This window comes from Corvus moneduloides, chromosome 26, assembly GCF_009650955.1.
Source record: "Corvus moneduloides isolate bCorMon1 chromosome 26, bCorMon1.pri, whole genome shotgun sequence".
Classification (NCBI taxonomy): domain Eukaryota; kingdom Metazoa; phylum Chordata; class Aves; order Passeriformes; family Corvidae; genus Corvus; species Corvus moneduloides.
The window spans coordinates 2,735,396-2,752,523 of NC_045501.1; the positions used below are offsets into that span (position 1 = coordinate 2,735,396).

General features: G+C 53.0%; 1 protein-coding gene across 2 annotated transcripts; it reads right to left on the reverse strand.

The window, feature by feature from the left end:
* Positions 1-78: 78 nt before the first annotated feature.
* On the reverse strand, positions 79-13,661 carry LOC116455950 (keratin, type I cytoskeletal 14). Of its 2 annotated transcripts, none has more exons than XM_032134348.1 (8): positions 3,973-4,525; positions 2,290-2,372; positions 1,879-2,035; positions 1,466-1,627; positions 1,253-1,378; positions 946-1,166; positions 544-593; positions 79-355 (listed from the first exon to the last, which is right to left on the reverse strand). In XM_032134348.1, exons 1-8 carry the CDS (start codon positions 4,480-4,482, stop codon positions 258-260), a joined length of 1,407 nt encoding a protein of 468 aa, XP_031990239.1. In that variant the 5' UTR covers positions 4,483-4,525; the 3' UTR covers positions 79-257. The 2 variants fall into 2 exon arrangements, with proteins under 2 accessions (XP_031990239.1, XP_031990238.1); XM_032134347.1 differs by lacking the exons at positions 79-355; positions 544-593; positions 946-1,166; ... (3 more) ...; positions 2,290-2,372; positions 3,973-4,525 and adding exons at positions 8,823-9,110; positions 9,444-9,481; positions 9,958-10,178; ... (3 more) ...; positions 11,835-11,917; positions 13,085-13,661.
* Positions 13,662-17,128: the final 3,467 nt, after the last annotated feature.

Consider the following 17,128-nt stretch of genomic DNA (forward strand, 5'->3'; position numbering starts at 1 on the left):
TGGTTTCTTAGGACTTTCCCTGGCATGAACACAAAACCCTGAGGCTTTGAGGGATCACGTGTCAGTGACAGACAAGTCTGCAGTTGCAGGAGCAAGGAAAAAAGCTTTATTCAGTATGTCCAGAGACACCTGCATGGAATGAGGGCAACACAGGCAGCAAGAGCAGGTGAAGGGAGCATTCTGGGACACAGCCTGACCACGCACAGCCTCAGGCACTGCTTAGCTCAGTTTGCTGCTCTCCTGGGCCAGGGGCTGTCCTAGCGAGTGGTGAGTGCAACCTGCTCCCGGGAGGAGACCACCTTCCCGTCCTGCACCTCCTCAACGATCGTGCGCACCTGGCGGGATGATGTCATGACTGCAAAGAAAAGGGAGACAATTATCCATGGCAGGAAGGAGGGAAATTTCGTAACACATTATCAGATATTGCACATTCTTCAGGAGCTGGTGGAAATTCCACAAGGGAATGGAAAATGCTGTTTAAAACAACCCTACTTTGACTGGGAAGGGGAAAGAACCAGGCTGAGAGGAAAGGAGGGTTCTTACCATCTCTGCCAGACTGTGAGGACGTGGTGGAGGAGTACTGGGAGGAGATGCTACAAGAGAAGCACAAAACCAAAGAGATGTTAGGGACAAACATTGGTTGTTGCTGTTAGCCAGGCTCTGTGTTCAGGCAGGAGAAAAACAGAGAAGGCCCATGGAGGTGAAAGTGTTGCTCCACTTGGCCTTTCCTGAGGGACAGAGTAACCATGGCCCTTTCCAGCAGGGAAAGGGACCCAGTGCAGCATCCCACTACAGCCAGAAACCAGGGGCAGAGCACTGGGCATCCATGGCTGGTGTGAACAGAGAAACCAGCCCTGAAAGCTGTGACTGGACTGAAGCCCCAGGCATTTGGTGTCTATCACCCATCTCCTCCCACCCACCCACCCAGCAAAGCCCCTCACGCACTGGGCGTCCTCGCCCTCCAGGAGCCGGCGGTACGTGGCGATCTCCTGCTCCAGGCGGCACTTGACGTCCAGCAGGACCCTGTACTCGTGGTTCTGGCGCTCCATGTCGCAGCGCAGCTCGGCCAGCTGCTCCTCCACGCTGGTGATCAGCATCTGCAGCTGGGCCAGCTGGGTGCCGTAGCGCGCTTCGGTGTCGGCCAGGGTGCCCTCCAGGGCCGCTTTCTGTGGGACGGGGACGGGCTCAGGGGGCAGCCGGGGTGGGCACAGCCCTGCGCCCCCCGCCCCCGCCGGCAGCCGAGCCCTCGTACCGTGCTGAGCTGGGACTGCAGGTCGATCTCCAGGCTCTGGATCGTGCGCCGCAGCTCCGTGATCTCCGTCTTGCCGCTCTGCAGCTGCTCCGTGTTGATGGCCACCTCCCGGTTCAGCTCTTCCGTCTGCAGCGAGGCAAAGCCGTGCCCTCAGAGCCCCAGCAGCGGGCACAGCCCCTGCCCTGCGCCCGCTGCTCGCCGCCAGCTCCTCACCTTGCTGAAGAACCACTGCTCGGCATCCCTGCGGTTCTTCTCCGCCAGGCTCTCGTACTGCTCCCGCATCTCCGCCAGGATCTTGGTGAGGTCGATGCCAGGAGCAGCGTCCATCTCCACACTGATCTCCCCACCCACCTGCCCGCGCAGGGCAGTCATTTCCTGACACAAAAAGAGACACAACACGTCAGAGTGACCTGGCATCTTCCCATCATGAGAAATTTCTTATTTGCAACCAGCACAGGAGCCCCACAGATCTCCTGGAGGTCTGAAGGATTATTTCTCTCCCCCTTCCTGCTTGAGTGTCTCCTGATGGCCCTAATTGCAGAGACTCCTGTGCGTTTGGTCTGACCCTTTCCCTGGTGCACAAGGAACGTTTGTAGGTCCCAATTTGAGCCTGACTCCGTGCTCACCTCCTCGTGGTTCTTCTTCAGATAAGCCAGCTCCTCCTTCAGGTTCTCGATCTGCATTTCCAGGTCAGCTCTGGACAGGGTCAGCTCATCCAGGACGCGGCGCAGCCCATTGATATCGGCCTCCACGCTCATGCGCAGAGCCTGCTCCGACTCAAACCTGGGGACACACACACAGTTGCATACACCCACCTGATACAGCATTTTTCCTGTCTTTTCCTTCCCCAGCTCAGTGTATTTCTCCCAGGAATCTTTAATTCAATGTGTGTGCACAGCTCTCACAGTGCAGAAATATCAGTGCGGTGCCCAAATTTCCCACTCCAGGGGAGCAACCCCAGGTGCAGGAAAAAAAAGCCTTGAACAGCCAGGCTTTTCTCCCTTTTCCACAAAAGCTCTCGGAGGTGTTGGACTCACTTGGTTCTGAAGTCGTCTGCTGCCAGCCTGGCATTGTCGATCTGCAGGACGATGTTGGCATTTTCAACAGTTGCAGAAAGAATCTGATGGGGGATAAGTGAAAGAGTTAAAAAGTTGTTTCAAACACTCTAAGTGATCCCATCCAGAGAAGGGCTGGAGCAGTGCTGCGCCTCCTGCCCGTGGGGCTGGATTTCCACACGGGCTCTGCAAAGGCAGAGATGGGGTGCTCGTTTACATCTCCCATCAGCACAGATTCAGTCCTCTGAGAACACTGCCATGGGCACATGGCCCTGCCCAGCTGGCATCTCCAGGTGCTCACACCATGCTGAGCCCTGGCAGCACTCCAGGCTTTGGGAATGGGAGCAGCCCAGCTAAGAAGGAAAAAAGGGTTGAGGAAGGAAGGAGTGCCTTATGCCTGCATCATTTGGCTTTCATAATTACACCTGAGGTGCAAGTATTTGCTCTGGGATTATGAAAATGATTGGCCATTTAGTGAGCAGGAATTTCTGTAGCCACAAGCTAATGAAAAGCTCTGAGTTCTCCTGCTTCAGGGATATGCAAAGAATAATCCAGGAATATTGATGTGGTCATTTCCTAGCTGTGGTGGAGAGGGAGGGAATGGTCTGCCTCCCCCTGGAGCAGGAGCAGAGGGTTTCTGTGAGACCCAGAAATTCATCACTCAAATCCAGAGACAGCTCCTGCCTCCAGATGTTTCTGTGCTCCATCAGAGCACACCCCGATGTGCTGGAATCTGCAGAGGAGCTTCCTGCATCAAGGCAAGCCCTTTCCCCCAGGGTGAAGGCCAAGAAATTTTAGGAATGTGATTTCCCCCAGGGGCTGACCCTGCCCCATTTCCCAGGAATTTACTCTCACAGACCAGGTATGTCATTGCCCAACCACCCACACCTCATTCCCTCAGTGAACCTGAGCTCACTTGGGATGAGTGATGAGGGCTGAGGGATGGCGGGGCAGGGTGGGGCAGGCAGATTCTGGTGTTTTGGCCAAAGGACTTTTAGACAAAGGTCTAAAGTCATCCAGGGAGCTGCTAAGAATAAAGAAATTACCTTGGCCATGATTTCATCTGCTGCATTTTAGAGCAGGGCACACACCTGATTTCAGCACCTACTACAGCCCTATGTGTTCCAACCCTGGACTGGACTTGTGTCTGTAACTCCCAAAGAACAACCATCCCATAGGACAGTTTCTTTCTATTTTAACTTCTACCTTTAGCCTCCTCGAACGGTAGGGGAAAAAAATCTGATTTGTAGGGTATTTGTGAGAATGACTATTCATCTTCATCTGCATATCACTCAGGAGTGAATAGGGCCAAGAAACAAGTCCCTGCCTGCTGAGAGCTTCATCAGGAGCTTAACAGGTAGCAACTATGGGGCACAAGTGGGGCAGGAGGTGACAGTGTGGCAGCAAGTAGCATCAGGTAACCTGAATCACTGTCTGACTCCTTTCCTGCCCCACCTTTCTCCCTACACTGGAACAGTCAATAGAAGCACCGTCCTGGTGCCTAGTGATCTGCTGCTCATAGTGACTGTTATTCCAAAGCTCTGGTTTTCATTTCAGACTAATTGCCTGCCATTTGATAATCCTCTTCCCTCTAGCTGTTAGGAACAAGGTCATCTCTTTACAAGCGACTTTGATGAAGATGTCACATTAATCCCAGCATCCTACCTTGTTCCTGAGCTCCTCGATAGTCCTGTAGTAGGGGCTGTAGTCACGGTCAGGACCAGGTCCCTGCTTCTTGTACCACTCCCTGATCTTGACCTCCAGGTCGGTGTTGGCCTCCTCCAGGGCTCGCACCTTGTCCAGGTAGGCGGCCAGGCGGTCGTTGAGGTTCTGCATCGTCTCCTTCTCCCCCGCCGGCAGGATGCCATCGCCGCCTCCAAAGCCTCCTCCAAAGCCGGCCCCAAAGCCGGCCCCAAAGCCGGCCCCATAGCTGCCCCCAAAGCCCCCGCCGAGGGCCCCTCCTGCGCTGCTGCAGTAGCTGCCCCCAAAGCCACTGCCGAGCCCCGAGACCACGCGGGAAGAGACCGAGTAGCTGCCAGAGCCCCCGTGGACGCTGGGGGCCCTGTACCCTCCTCCCCCAACACGCACGGAGGAAAGCCTGCTGGAGCCTCCCCCCAGGCTCCCGAATCCCTTGAGGGACGTGGAGGAGGAGTATTGCCTGACAGTGGTGCTCATGCTGGAGGCTGGAGGTGGAGAGAGAGGCGGCTCGGCAGCGCAGCAGCAGCAGCAGCAGCAGCGAGTGCTCGCTCTCCTGCCTCGGGGCCCTTTATAGCCCGGCCAGGAGGCGTTGCCACACGGGTTTTTTTTTGTTGCATTCCCGGCGATTTTCATCACTCACAAAACCTGAGCCAACTTCCAGAATCGTCATTTTTGCCTTTGTTCTATTCATGCTTTTTGTCATATTCCACTAGAAGCTTTTTCTCTTACAAAGGAGCCTTTATGCTTCTTCCGTTTCCAAGTAAATTGTCAGGTGTGATTAAAAGGAGGAGGCTCCTTGCTCAGGGCTATGATTTAATTCCCTCTGCACTGTGAGCTTTGTAACAGAGCAGTGCAGGCAGCATTTGAGAGAGTAGCTCAGCATCTCTTTTACTGTGGCTTTTTGTCCCAGCTACAGATTCCTGTCCCTGCTTGGGCTGCACACACACACCTGCAGGGACAGCAGCCGCGGTGTGAGGCCCTGAATGCACCTCCACAGCCCCGTGAGTACAATGGTGCTGGAAGGAACTTGGCTCCCAGTCCTGGAAATGCAAGTCCGCTCTTTTATCTGCAGGGAGAGGGATGATCAGCAGTGAAAAAGCAATGAAAAGGGAATTCGTGCTCCAGGGCTCACTGGAGTCTTCACTTCAGAGACCACCCAAGAGTAGGGGACTGTGGAAAGGCAATAGGATGGTTTGTGTTCTTTGTGAACAAACACTAGCAAACCATCCTAAAAGGACAGGGTATGGCTGCTAGCTAGAAATTATGAGATGTCCAGGAAAAATGTGGGATAGCATAAAGTAGATGAAGGACATAAGGAAAAAGCTGCTGGTGTGTAAGCCCTGTGAACAGGAGCACAAAGCTGACAGTAGCACAGATGGACAATTCTGTCTGTTGTGACCAGGCAGGACAGCTTCACTGTGAGTTTGGAGTTTAAGGCTCCTATATAAATGGAGCTTTACAAGAGACAGCGATTTTCTCTGGTGAGCGAAAAGGCTCCAGAACGGAGCGCAGTGGTGTGGTCAGGCCCTGCTGTCGCCTCTCCGTGCTGACCCACAGGCAGAACCCACCAATCCAAGTGTCCCTGGCTCATCGTGCGGGGTGTGGAGGAGAAGGGATTGCTCATGTGTGCACACAGTGGATTGTTGGGCCGTCTCTGCAGACAGGCCCCAACAGCCCCTTCCCAACAGCCAAGTTCTTCCTTAGATCATTTGCCAAAGGAGGGGAAAGAGGGTATGGAAGGAAGAACAAAGGTACATTGCTGAGGAGCTCATAGGGCACAACTCCCTCCCCTCCATCTGCAGAAAGCTGGAGACGGTACAGGAGTGGGATGTGTCCTTGGAATATCAGGAGTTGGCTGCTATGGAGAAGCAGTTCCCTATCTTCCTATTTGCCACTGGTAAATGGAGACAAGTCCATGCAACTTGGAGATCTGGAGGATCAGAGTCTCCTCTGTGTAGGCTCTGGCCTTTTCTGTCTCTTGGAGTCAGCATGTTCATGTCGTGTGAGCGCCAGGCACGGGGCCAGGGGACGCCCACTCGCTGCTCACCCTCCCCAGGTGCAGATGGAAAAGGTGCAGCAGCGCGGGGGCGGCAAGGACGTGTAACTCCCAGGAATGTGCTTCGTCCCCATCTTCATTTCCTCACCTTTGCCCGGGCAATGCTGTGGTTTGTCCTCTCTGATTGCAATGGTGATGTGGGGAAAGGGGAATGTCAGAATGAAAACCGGTACAGAGCCCCTGGGTGAGTCCAAATGCTCAGCCTTGCCCTGAGCAAAGCCCCTCAGTGGTGCGGGGTGTCACACTGTCACACGGTCACCCAGCACTGTATGTGTCACACAGGTTCTTCCTGTGTGGGGAATTGCCTTTTCTTTCATCTTTTGTTTGCCACTGAACTGCTGTGCATAAAAATACACATTGCCCAAAATATCTGTGATACTTTGGTAATGCCACGGGGCAGCAATTAAAACCATCAGCGTTAATTAAGACTTAAAACTACATTAACCACTCAAGAATGTTATTTCCATGACCTCCCATTGAACACAACCACAAGGACTGCATATTGTTTCTATCACACTCTTTGAAGTAAAAGGCTGAGTATTAAACCAGATCCTGCCTCTGTTCTTGAGCACGTGCACGCTGTGAGCCCATTTTTAATATATTTCAAAATCGGAATTCCAGTTCTACGGCATAACAGTAGCTTCATGGTAGCACAATGGTGTTTAAACCTACAATTCGGTCTTACTTCGGGGGAAAATGGAGGTGAAGTTCTGGCTCCAAAATGGCATATCAGCAGACACAGATACTACCTGGATAAAACCACTTTTATTTATGCCTCTTTTTTTATGTTTATAAAGTTTGCCCTGGAATCATAGAAAAGTTCCCTAAAATGAGCTGAAAACCACACGTTAATGTCTTTTTCTAAAGTGATCTTTTCTGTCAGAGGAACTCAGTGTTGCCTGAGCAGTCAAACCATGTTTCTGGACTAAATTCCCACTTTCTGAGACCTGCCTCAAGCTGCCACTGCCTGTCAGCGTGAGCCACCCCTGCAGCTCCCTCCTCAGCGGGTTTCCTAAGGTCAGGGCTAAGTATTAATGCTCGAGGCAGGAGAAAATTGACATATATTTTCCACACCTCTCTCACACTGTGCAGTAGCAGGAGTAATTAAAACAGGGGATTTCATTAGCAAAGTGTTATTTGTTGTTTCTATAGGAACACAGGTGTGCCCAGACTTTTACAGGAGGAAAATATACAGCAAGGGTGAATCCCTGTGCTGGGTGTTGCAAGGGCAACAGCCAGAGGGGCACAGCCATGGCAGGGGCCTCGGAGGAGCTGCAGGAGGTGTCGGTGCTCCCTGCACCACCCATGGGACAGCGGGGTCCCTAAAAGGTGACCTGGAAAGGGGGTGTGGTCGTGCAAGCTGTGTCTGTCCCGACCCTTCTCAGGCATCTGAGCTTGAGTGTTTCAACCCTGCCTTTATCCAGCCCTGGGACATGAATTCCCCCAGGGAGAGTCCCCGAGTTGCTCTGGGCTCCTTCCTCAAGGCTGTGGGAGCAGAGGGAGCACAGTCTGCAGGACGGCGGAGGTGCTGGGGCTGGGAGTGCCTCAGGTTGGGAATTGTGCCGCTACTGCCCCGTGGATCATCCATGATGCTCCATGGGAACGTGCAGCAGCCTTTTTCCCGACCCCACTGATCGTTAGCATTAAACCTCAAACCCGAACCGTGTCTCCTCCGGTCGGTGGATGCTGGGGGTGCTCGGGGCAGCCAATGCCCCACGAGGGTCACGGGGGTCTGCTCCGAGGGGGCAGGGGGGACACAGCCCATGGCGCTGGGCAGAGCTGCAGGGCAGGGGCATGGGGGGCCTCGAAAGCGTGGAGCCCTGCCAACCTGGCTGCGGGGCAGATGATGCACTGCAGGCATCATTCCAATGTTTGGGGGAAAATAAACAATTCTCTCTTATCTTCTCCTGAATTCCAGACGGATTTTCTGGAGAAGGGTCATAAAGCCGTGTGGCCAGCTCTGCTCTCGCTCTCACTTAGTCGCGTTGCTCTGATTCACCTCATTGATTTAGAAGTTGGATTTATGAAGTAATAAATGTGTCAGAATGCAGCCAAGAATGTGTCTGAACTGGCTTTCCAGGAACGCAGGGCCAGCTGACGGCAGTGGGAACTGCTGTGTCAGGAGCAGCCACCGGCAGCCGGGGAGTGCCACAAGAACTCCCAGAAGAATTTTAATCCTTTTGCTTGCACAGACCATACCCTCCCCTTCCCATCACTGTTTTCCTCACCCTTCGGTGGTGCCTTTGGAAGCAGGAACAAAACTGAGCTGATTTTTCCTGTCTGGAGGGACAGCAGCCAGTGGATCCCTGCCCTGCCTGCAGCTTCAGACCATTTGACCCCAAAGCTTGGGATCCAGAGTGGGGGGCAGCTTCTGGGGCAGAGCTCAGAGCTGGGGGGTGGCATTTGCAGGGTCCTGCCTGCATCACTTGGGCTTTGTTGACTTGCTTGGCCTCGCTGGGTTAAAGCTTCAGTGCTGCTGTCACTGGGCATTGCAGCAGGAGAGCAGCACTTTGTCTGACCTGTGAAACACAGGGATTCTCACAGGTTTCACCTCCCACCATCTGTGGGATCAGTTCCTTTCTAGACTCCCCCCCACACTCTCTCCCCTGAAGCTGCCAGGTCTCAGGAGTTACAGAGGTGTGGGCGTGCAGGCCCCACCATCGAGGTACCAAGGATGGAGAATGTTGCTCCTTCGAGGGAGAAGCTTTGTCCCACAGCTGCAGGAGTGGGACAGCCTGAGAGCATTTAGACCAGACCTTGCTTTGCAGGACTGCAGAGACAAGCTTTATTTGATTTCTGTGTGCAGCACAGAGCTGACAGAAGGGTGAGAGAGGGTACGGCAGGGGGTGATAGTGGGAGAAGGTGCTTTTTATGATCCATACAGCAGGAGCACACCAGCTGGGATCTGCTTTGCTGTGCTGGGTGAGGTTTGCAGCAGAACAGGCAGTGCCTCAGTGGGCAGCCTGTGTGATCTGCTCCCGGGAGGAGATCACCTTCCCATCCTGGACTTCCTCGAAGATCGTGCGGATCTGGCGGGTGGTTACTGGTCCTGCAATGGGGAAAGAAGGAACCATTATTTCCATGACAGCAAGGAGGAAGTGTGCTAAAGATCTTTGTCTTGAAGATTTATTACTACAACCACCACCTCAGAAACCCAATATAGCACCACATTCCCCCTGCTAAATTGTACAGATTCAGTCTGCTCAGATAATTTCTGACACGTGTTTTGGTATATCGTAAAAATGGCTTATATCAATTCACTTTTGGGAAATATAACAAAATAGTAACTTTAGTAGAAAAGTAAAAGGAGTCTGAGCTAAGAAGGTGGGTGAGGGTATGAGAGCTGTGTATGATCAGAGCTTCAGCCAAGACCTGTTCTTACCTTCTTTCACAGGCTGCGAGATGTAATGGGAAGACATGCTATGGGAGGAGAACAGAGAAAAGGTGGTGACAAACAGGAAAAGAGTGAGTAATCTCCTAGACAAAATCATTGTTTAAACCCTGCCTTTATTTCTTGTACCAATACACGACTAAAATGCTTCTGGAAACTGCCAGTGTCACAACTGAAGGAAAAAACTGGTACAAATGGATGTGTGACACAGGGATTCAGACACCAGTGCAGCACCCATCCCAGCTGCAACAAGCAGCAACTGCTCCCTGCCCAGGATCACACAGACATGGGAAGATTGGAGGTGGAAGCCAGCGGTGCTGCAGGGCCATTGTAACCACTGGGCTGTTGTGGACTGGTGAGACTGGAAATGGAGACCCTGTTGCATGCAATGGGTCAGGGAATGGGCTGAGAGAACCCTCTAGGGGATGCTGGTGGCTCATTTTCTGATTTCTTTGCTATGACCCGTCTCCTCCCACCCACCCGCCCAGCAAAGCCCCTCACGCACTGGGCGTCCTCGCCCTCCAGGAGCCGGCGGTACGTGGCGATCTCCTGCTCCAGGCGGCACTTGACGTCCAGCAGGACCCTGTACTCGTGGTTCTGGCGCTCCATGTCGCAGCGCAGCTCGGCCAGCTGCTCCTCCACGCTGGTGATCAGCATCTGCAGCTGGGCCAGCTGGGTGCCGTAGCGCGCTTCGGTGTCGGCCAGGGTGCCCTCCAGGGCCGCTTTCTGTGGGACGGGGACGGGCTCAGGGGGCAGCCGGGGTGGGCACAGCCCTGCGCCCCCCGCCCCGCCAGCAGCCGAGCCCTCGTACCGTGCTGAGCTGGGACTGCAGGTCGATCTCCAGGCTCTGGATCGTGCGCCGCAGCTCCGTGATCTCCGTCTTGCCGCTCTGCAGCTGCTCCGTGTTGATGGCCACCTCCCGGTTCAGCTCTTCCGTCTGCAGCGAGGCAAAGCCGTGCCCTCAGAGCCCCAGCAGCGGGCACAGCCCCTGCCCTGCGCCCGCTGCTCGCCGCCAGCTCCTCACCTTGCTGAAGAACCACTGCTCGGCATCCCTGCGGTTCTTCTCCGCCAGGCTCTCGTACTGCTCCCGCATCTCCGCCAGGATCTTGGTGAGGTCGATGCCAGGAGCAGCGTCCATCTCCACACTGATCTCCCCACCCACCTGCCCGCGCAGGGCAGTCATTTCCTGACACAAAAAGAGACACAACACATCTTCATGCAATCCAAGAACCAGCATATAAAATGTTCCTTTTGAGGAACACTTTAGGAGAGGGAGCATTTGGGGCCTGATCAACAGGGAACAAACTGGGGTCTTTGCTCCATGACCACAAATAAAATAATTCAAATTCTTGAGAAATCCCCACTGGAGTTACTTCTCCAGAGAATAAAGCAGAGCCTGTAGCTGGTTCATTTCTCAGGGAACAAACCTTTCCAGCCAGAAGCTGCGAGGGTTGTTAATAAACCTCTAACAGCCACAGTGGGTATTACTGACATGGCAAGTGGTGAGTGGGAGTTCTGCAGGCTCCAGGGAGAATGTGCTGCTGTCCAGAGTGTATCCCCTCTGCTGCCTCACCAGCACTTCTCACCTCCTGCCCAGCAGTTCAGAACTCAGTGTAGCCTTAAAGGCTGGACTGGAACTCAAGTTTAAGGGCCCAGGGTGGCCTTTTTAGAGCCCGACTCCGTGCTCACCTCCTCGTGGTTCTTCTTCAGATAAGCCAGCTCCTCCTTCAGATTCTCAATCTGCATCTCCAGGTCAGCTCTGGACAGGGTCAGCTCATCCAGGACGCGGCGCAGCCCATTGATATCGGCCTCCACGCTCATGCGCAGAGCCTGCTCCGACTCAAACCTGGGGACACACACACAGTCAGCAAAGCTGCACGAGCTCCTGCCAGCTGGGCACACAGCACCCGGGTTTGCTGTTTGCTCCCTCCACACTGCTGTTGGCATTGTGGCAGTACTACATGGCCCCATTGACCACTTTCCTATGGGGAATGCTGAGGAAAGTGGAGGAAAACTGATAAAAAAGTGTCCACCTGAGTCCATAACATCACCCTGCTCCTGACACCACCAGGCCTTGGTACTGGCCCTGGGCTCTGCACACACACATTAGGTGCACAGAGAGGCACAGGGCAAGGTTTCTGCACAGGAGAGGCTGTGCCACAGATGAACAAGCAATAGCAATAAAATAGTGGGTTTGGATGGAAGCAACGCAATTCCTGGGTGCCTGTAAGACTGAGATAACCATCTGCTTTGGAAATTGCACCCTCATTTTGAAGGCTTTGCTTCCACATTGCCTTTCTAGGGTTTGGATGGGATTTTCTCCTGATTTCATCAAACTTCCCTGCACACTTTACTCTGTTTTTCCCTGGAAATGTGGCTTACTTGGTCCTGAAGTCATCTGCTGTCAGCCTGGCATTGTCAATCTGCAGCAAGAGGTTGGAATTGTCGACTGTGGCCACCAATACCTGGGCAGTGAAAGATAAAGTGTCAGGAATTCCTCCTGGCTGAGTGTTGGCACAGGAACAACAGTTTTGGGGAAGTTTGGCATTTCCTTAGCAGAAGTGTGTCTGGAATCAGGACAAGTGAGATGCAGCTAAGACTGACTGCAAGAAGCAAGTTACTCCAACCTCCCTTTCCAAAAATCCATCAGTAAATGCTTCAAAAGGAGAGTGAGGCCACATAAGATGTGTGAGACCTGATGGTGGCCTTTGTCCCTATCCTTCAGGGCAGGTGCTGATTGTGATAAGGTCAGAGGGACCAATGAGGTGTCTGTGCTTGGCACACCTTGTTCTCAGATGGATTTAATTTGTTGGCAGCAGAAATGGATCAAAAGGCAGCGAGCAGGTGCCTACAGATTCTGATTTTCATATTACCAAAGCAGGAGCAAATAACCCACACTGGGAGGAGATTCAAGTCAGAGTTCAGGAGAACTCTGTTGAGGACGGGGAGGAAAACGGACTCCCTGCATCCTTTGCCAGCACTCCTGCAGCTCCAGCTGTACACGGCTTCCGGAATTGCTGGGGGCAAGTCATACATGGGAAGTAACAGAGAACGATGTAAACTTGAGCATTTCCTCCAAAATGGTATGCTGGGACTCAAATCAAAGGGAGAGGAATCCCCCCAAGCTGCCTGGGCTGGGGCCTTTGCACCAATTCCAGCCCTGGGGCAGCAAGTGCTGAAAGAGGCAAAAAACCTGTTATTGGACAGTTCCATTTTTTTATCATCTAAATCTCCTTAGTAGGAGGAGCTGAAACAAGTTTGCAAATTCTTTGCCTGAATGTTTCCAAACCTGACATCAGTGTTTCACAGTTTGCCCACAGCTGCAAGTTTCCCTGAACCTTCATTTTAAACTCCCAAGAACACACATGATCAGTGCAGACTTGTCTGTATTCTTCATTTTTGTGTTACATCCTCTTATATCTGTTCCTCCCAGTGGAAAGCTGCCACTTGTCCCAGTTACAAGGATGTAACCAAAAGCTGACATTGAGACATTTCCAGCCGGGCACTCCACATATGCCACTGGGACACTTTTTACGACATAATTAGTGCTGACTAATTACAGAGGTAACAGTCATTGTTTCTGCTTCCTCTCTGACACACAACGTCCCACTGTGTTAATCCCAGCATCCTACCTTGTTCCTGAGCTCCTCGATAGTCCTGTAGTAGGGGCTGTAGTCACGGTCAGGACCAGGTCCCTGCTTCTTGTACCACTCCCTGATCTTGACCTCCAGGTCGGTGTTGGCCTCCTCCAGGGCTCGCACCTTGTCCAGGTAGGCGGCCAGGCGGTCGTTGAGGTTCTGCATCGTCTCCTTCTCCCCCGCCGGCAGGATGCCATCGCCGCCTCCAAAGCCTCCTCCAAAGCCGGCCCCAAAGCCGGCCCCAAAGCCGGCCCCATAGCTGCCCCCAAAGCCCCCGCCGAGGGCCCCTCCTGCGCTGCTGCAGTAGCTGCCCCCAAAGCCACTGCCGAGCCCCGAGACCACGCGGGAAGAGACCGAGTAGCTGCCAGAGCCCCCGTGGACGCTGGGGGCCCTGTACCCTCCTCCCCCAACACGCACGGAGGAAAGCCTGCTGGAGCCTCCCCCCAGGCTCCCGAATCCCTTGAGGGACGTGGAGGAGGAGTATTGCCTGACAGTGGTGCTCATGCTGGAGGCTGGAGGCGGAGAGAGAGGCGGCTCGGCAGCGCAGCAGCAGCAGCAGCAGCAGCGAGTGCTCGCTCTCCTGCCTCGGGGCCCTTTATAGCCCGGCCAGGAGGCGTTGCCACACGGGGCTTTTCGACACCCCTGACAGCCAGAGCCAAATTCCAGAATCATCATTTTCCTCTCCTTGATTTCACATCTTTTGTCACATCTCAGCAGCAACACTATGGCTCACATGGGACTTTCTTCCTCTTTCCTTTCCGGCACCTGGTGTGATCCAGGTCCCTGCTCAGGGCTATGTTTTGGCATTCCCAGTGTCCATTCCAGCTCTACTCGCTGCTCTCTCATGAAGTAACACAAGGGAATCCTCTGTCATCCACCAAGTCACCTGCAAGTATCATTGCAAAAATCTACAAATCTATTTATTTGTTTTTTAAAAGCATCTAAAGCCAAGGAAAGCTGCTGACTTAAGAGCTCTGAGCATCCATAATCTTTATATGGGCCAAGCCAAAGCCAAATGGAAACTTTCCTGTCAGGACCTTTATCGCAGGACAAGCACAGACCTGGCAGGATTTGTGTACTGATACAGGATTTGGCAGAAATCTTATAGCTCAAAAGAGAATAAACTCCAGCAATTTCTGTTTATGTACCAGTCTGAGCTGAATCTCCCTACGGAGACTGGAAAGTCCCTGCAGTAGTGGTGTTTCAGTCGGTTTAAAGGGCAGATGAGTAATGTTTCCCAGTGGTACCTGCTTTGCTCCATCACCTTTCCCAAATCCCACAGAAACAGCCTGTGACTTCTAAAAATGTGTAGGAGCTAAAAAATCCTGTGCCACAATTTCTGCTCTCTCAACACTGAGGCAGGGTTTAATGCTTAAACATTCTAAATCAGAGGAGAGGGACTGAAACTCCATCGGACACCCACAGCCAGGGCTAGTTACTCGCAATTCCTGATGGGAAGAGAAGGATCAATCCTTATCAATGGGAAGACCGTGATCTGTCTTTATCAATGGGAAGAGTAGAATAAATCCTTATCCATAGGAAAAGTATGACCAATCCTTATCAGTGCTTGTGCTCTAGGCTTTTTCCTACAGATTTGCAGCTGAATGCCAGTGGTAACTCAGCAGGACCAGCATCACCTCTGTCAAAAGTGCTGATGGGCAAAGCCCAACACATCCAGCACTGGGGGACCCTGCAAGCCCCGAGGGTTTGACCGGGCCAGCACAGAGGGGAGGGACAGTGCTGACCACACTTGCCCCAGGCTACTGAGGGACTAAGCAGAATGATTACAGCAACACACCTGGACAGGTATTGGCATGAAAAAAAAGCAGCAAAGAAGCAGGAAATGAGGCACTGCACTGTTTTATTCCTTCCTGGGAAAAAAGCCCTTCACTGATGCGACGCCAGCTCTTGCTGTGTGCAGTGGAAAATCGCACACCCAGCCCGGCTTGCCTGGCTCCATCCATGGCATTCTCAATAAAAGAAGTTATTTTTGCTTTTCGCAGAGGTGCCTGTGAGGTAGCGAAGGAGTTATAGGGATTAGGAACCCTTTTGTGTTTTCCCTCCCGTTGTGATCTCCTTCCTTCCCAGCCCCCTCCGGCTGTTTTCACATTATAATGCACTTAACTGATTTTGGAGGTGCTCTGATGTTCCCAGAGCCTCACCCTCGGTAATTCATGGTGCCTCCTTTCTTTCATGTTCCCCGAAGGACACAATAACAACAAGGCTTTATCTGCCTCCTGTTAGATCTCAGGACTTCACAGCAGTCACACTCCCTTTAGCAGCTCCAGGAGTGTGGGGTGACTTTCTGGGCGGCCACCAAGCTTAACCAGAGAGAGACTCTGGATCCTCTCAGTCGAGGGCTCTGCTCTCTGGACAGCACTGCCTCACTCCCGTGGGCTTCAGATTTCTGACTACCCAAGCTGCAAAATCTGGGAGTTTGAAATGCACAAGTTCCTCATCCCTCAGAGAGCTGGGGAAGGAGGCACAACCTCCTGGGCACAACCTCCTGGGCACAACCTGGTTGGCAAAGAGCAGAATGAGCAGAGGACGGTGCTCAGCTTCCAGCACCATCCTGGGGCAACCTGGCAGGCGGAAGATCAGATGTTCCTGGCCTGCTTCCCTCTGCGGTGGGGGGTACAGGATTACCCAACAGCCATCGTGTGAGAGCTGTGCTCCAGAGTCATCCCAGGCCACCCCTGCTCCCAGTTCTTCCAGATGTGCTCCCTTTGCTCTTGTTTGCTCCAGCAAACACCCTCCTGCTCCAGGCAATTCCCATGTTGGCCCTGAGCCTCCCACATGGGCTAAAACCTGTGCTGTGAGGTCTGACCCCCCTCAGGTCACCCGCACATTTTAGGCCAAGTTACAAGTCAGCCTGAAGGTGACAACTGCCCTAACATGAGGCAAAGCCCTTCCACAGCCCATGGGCTGGGGAAACCTGGACTTATGGCTTTTCCTTCTGTATTATCACAACCTCAGCTCATGTTTCAGTTCTTTTACCGTGTGTGGCAGATGTCAGACAGACTATCTGGAGATTGTCCTGCAATATCAGCTTTTCCCTGGTCTTTTTCAACCAATGCTTTTGCTGGTCAGCTGCTTCCCTGGCCCCTGACTGAGCTCCTGAACAACAATCCCACACCAGCCCCACTCTGACATCAGGAGCCCTCAGCACAGAGTTCCCCTGCGCTGGCTGTCAATGGGACATCAGGATACAGAGGAGCAGTACTGCTTCAGCTATTTTATGTACCAGAAGAATTCAATCTCCCAGGCTCTCCTGAAGCTCGCACCCACAACAAATTCCCTTGAGATAAAAGAAAAAAGGAACACATCATAATGCTCGGGAGATGGTATCGGCGTCTGTTCCAGCAAGAAGCATGCCAGAGATGCTATCTCTGCCTCGTGTGCTGCAGTGGGGAGGAAAGAACTGAACTCCTCCGTTTGCTTAGGAGGGGAGGTGACCTTACCTGTTGGGGTGACCATGCTGCACACACAGTGCTCAGAGTGGGGAGGGCTGGTGTGAAACGGCCATGGTCAGTGTGGTGCGTTTGCCTCAAACAGTAACATCTAATTGTGCTTTTAATGTCATGAATAAGAGCTAATTAGGAGTCATTGGGTTTCCCCTGTGGGCCAGCTTCTCCCGAGTGTGCCTCCCACAGCAATTCCCAGCTCAGTGGGAACTCACTGAAGGTTGCAGCCCTGGGAAAGGTGTCTCCTGCGTGTGAGGAATGGAAGGGACAGGCTCTACCCTTGCTGATGGGTTTGCCCTGTAAGTCTGAACAACACAAAATAGGTAACAAATATATCAAGGTGCGGAGTGACATATGATGTCTTTGTTTCTATCTCAGCTGTCGATTCTTTACCATCTGCCCGGACATGTCCTGACGGCCCCCTACATTTTCTGGAGAAAGCGATCCCAGATCCTATTACCATGAAAGGAAACAGTGGCTGTGTGTGCAATGGAAACTCCCTCTGGGCAGCGCAGGGCACTTTGCCATCAGCCAGCGAGCCGAGCCTCTGCTGCCCAAGCTGCAGGGTGAGGGT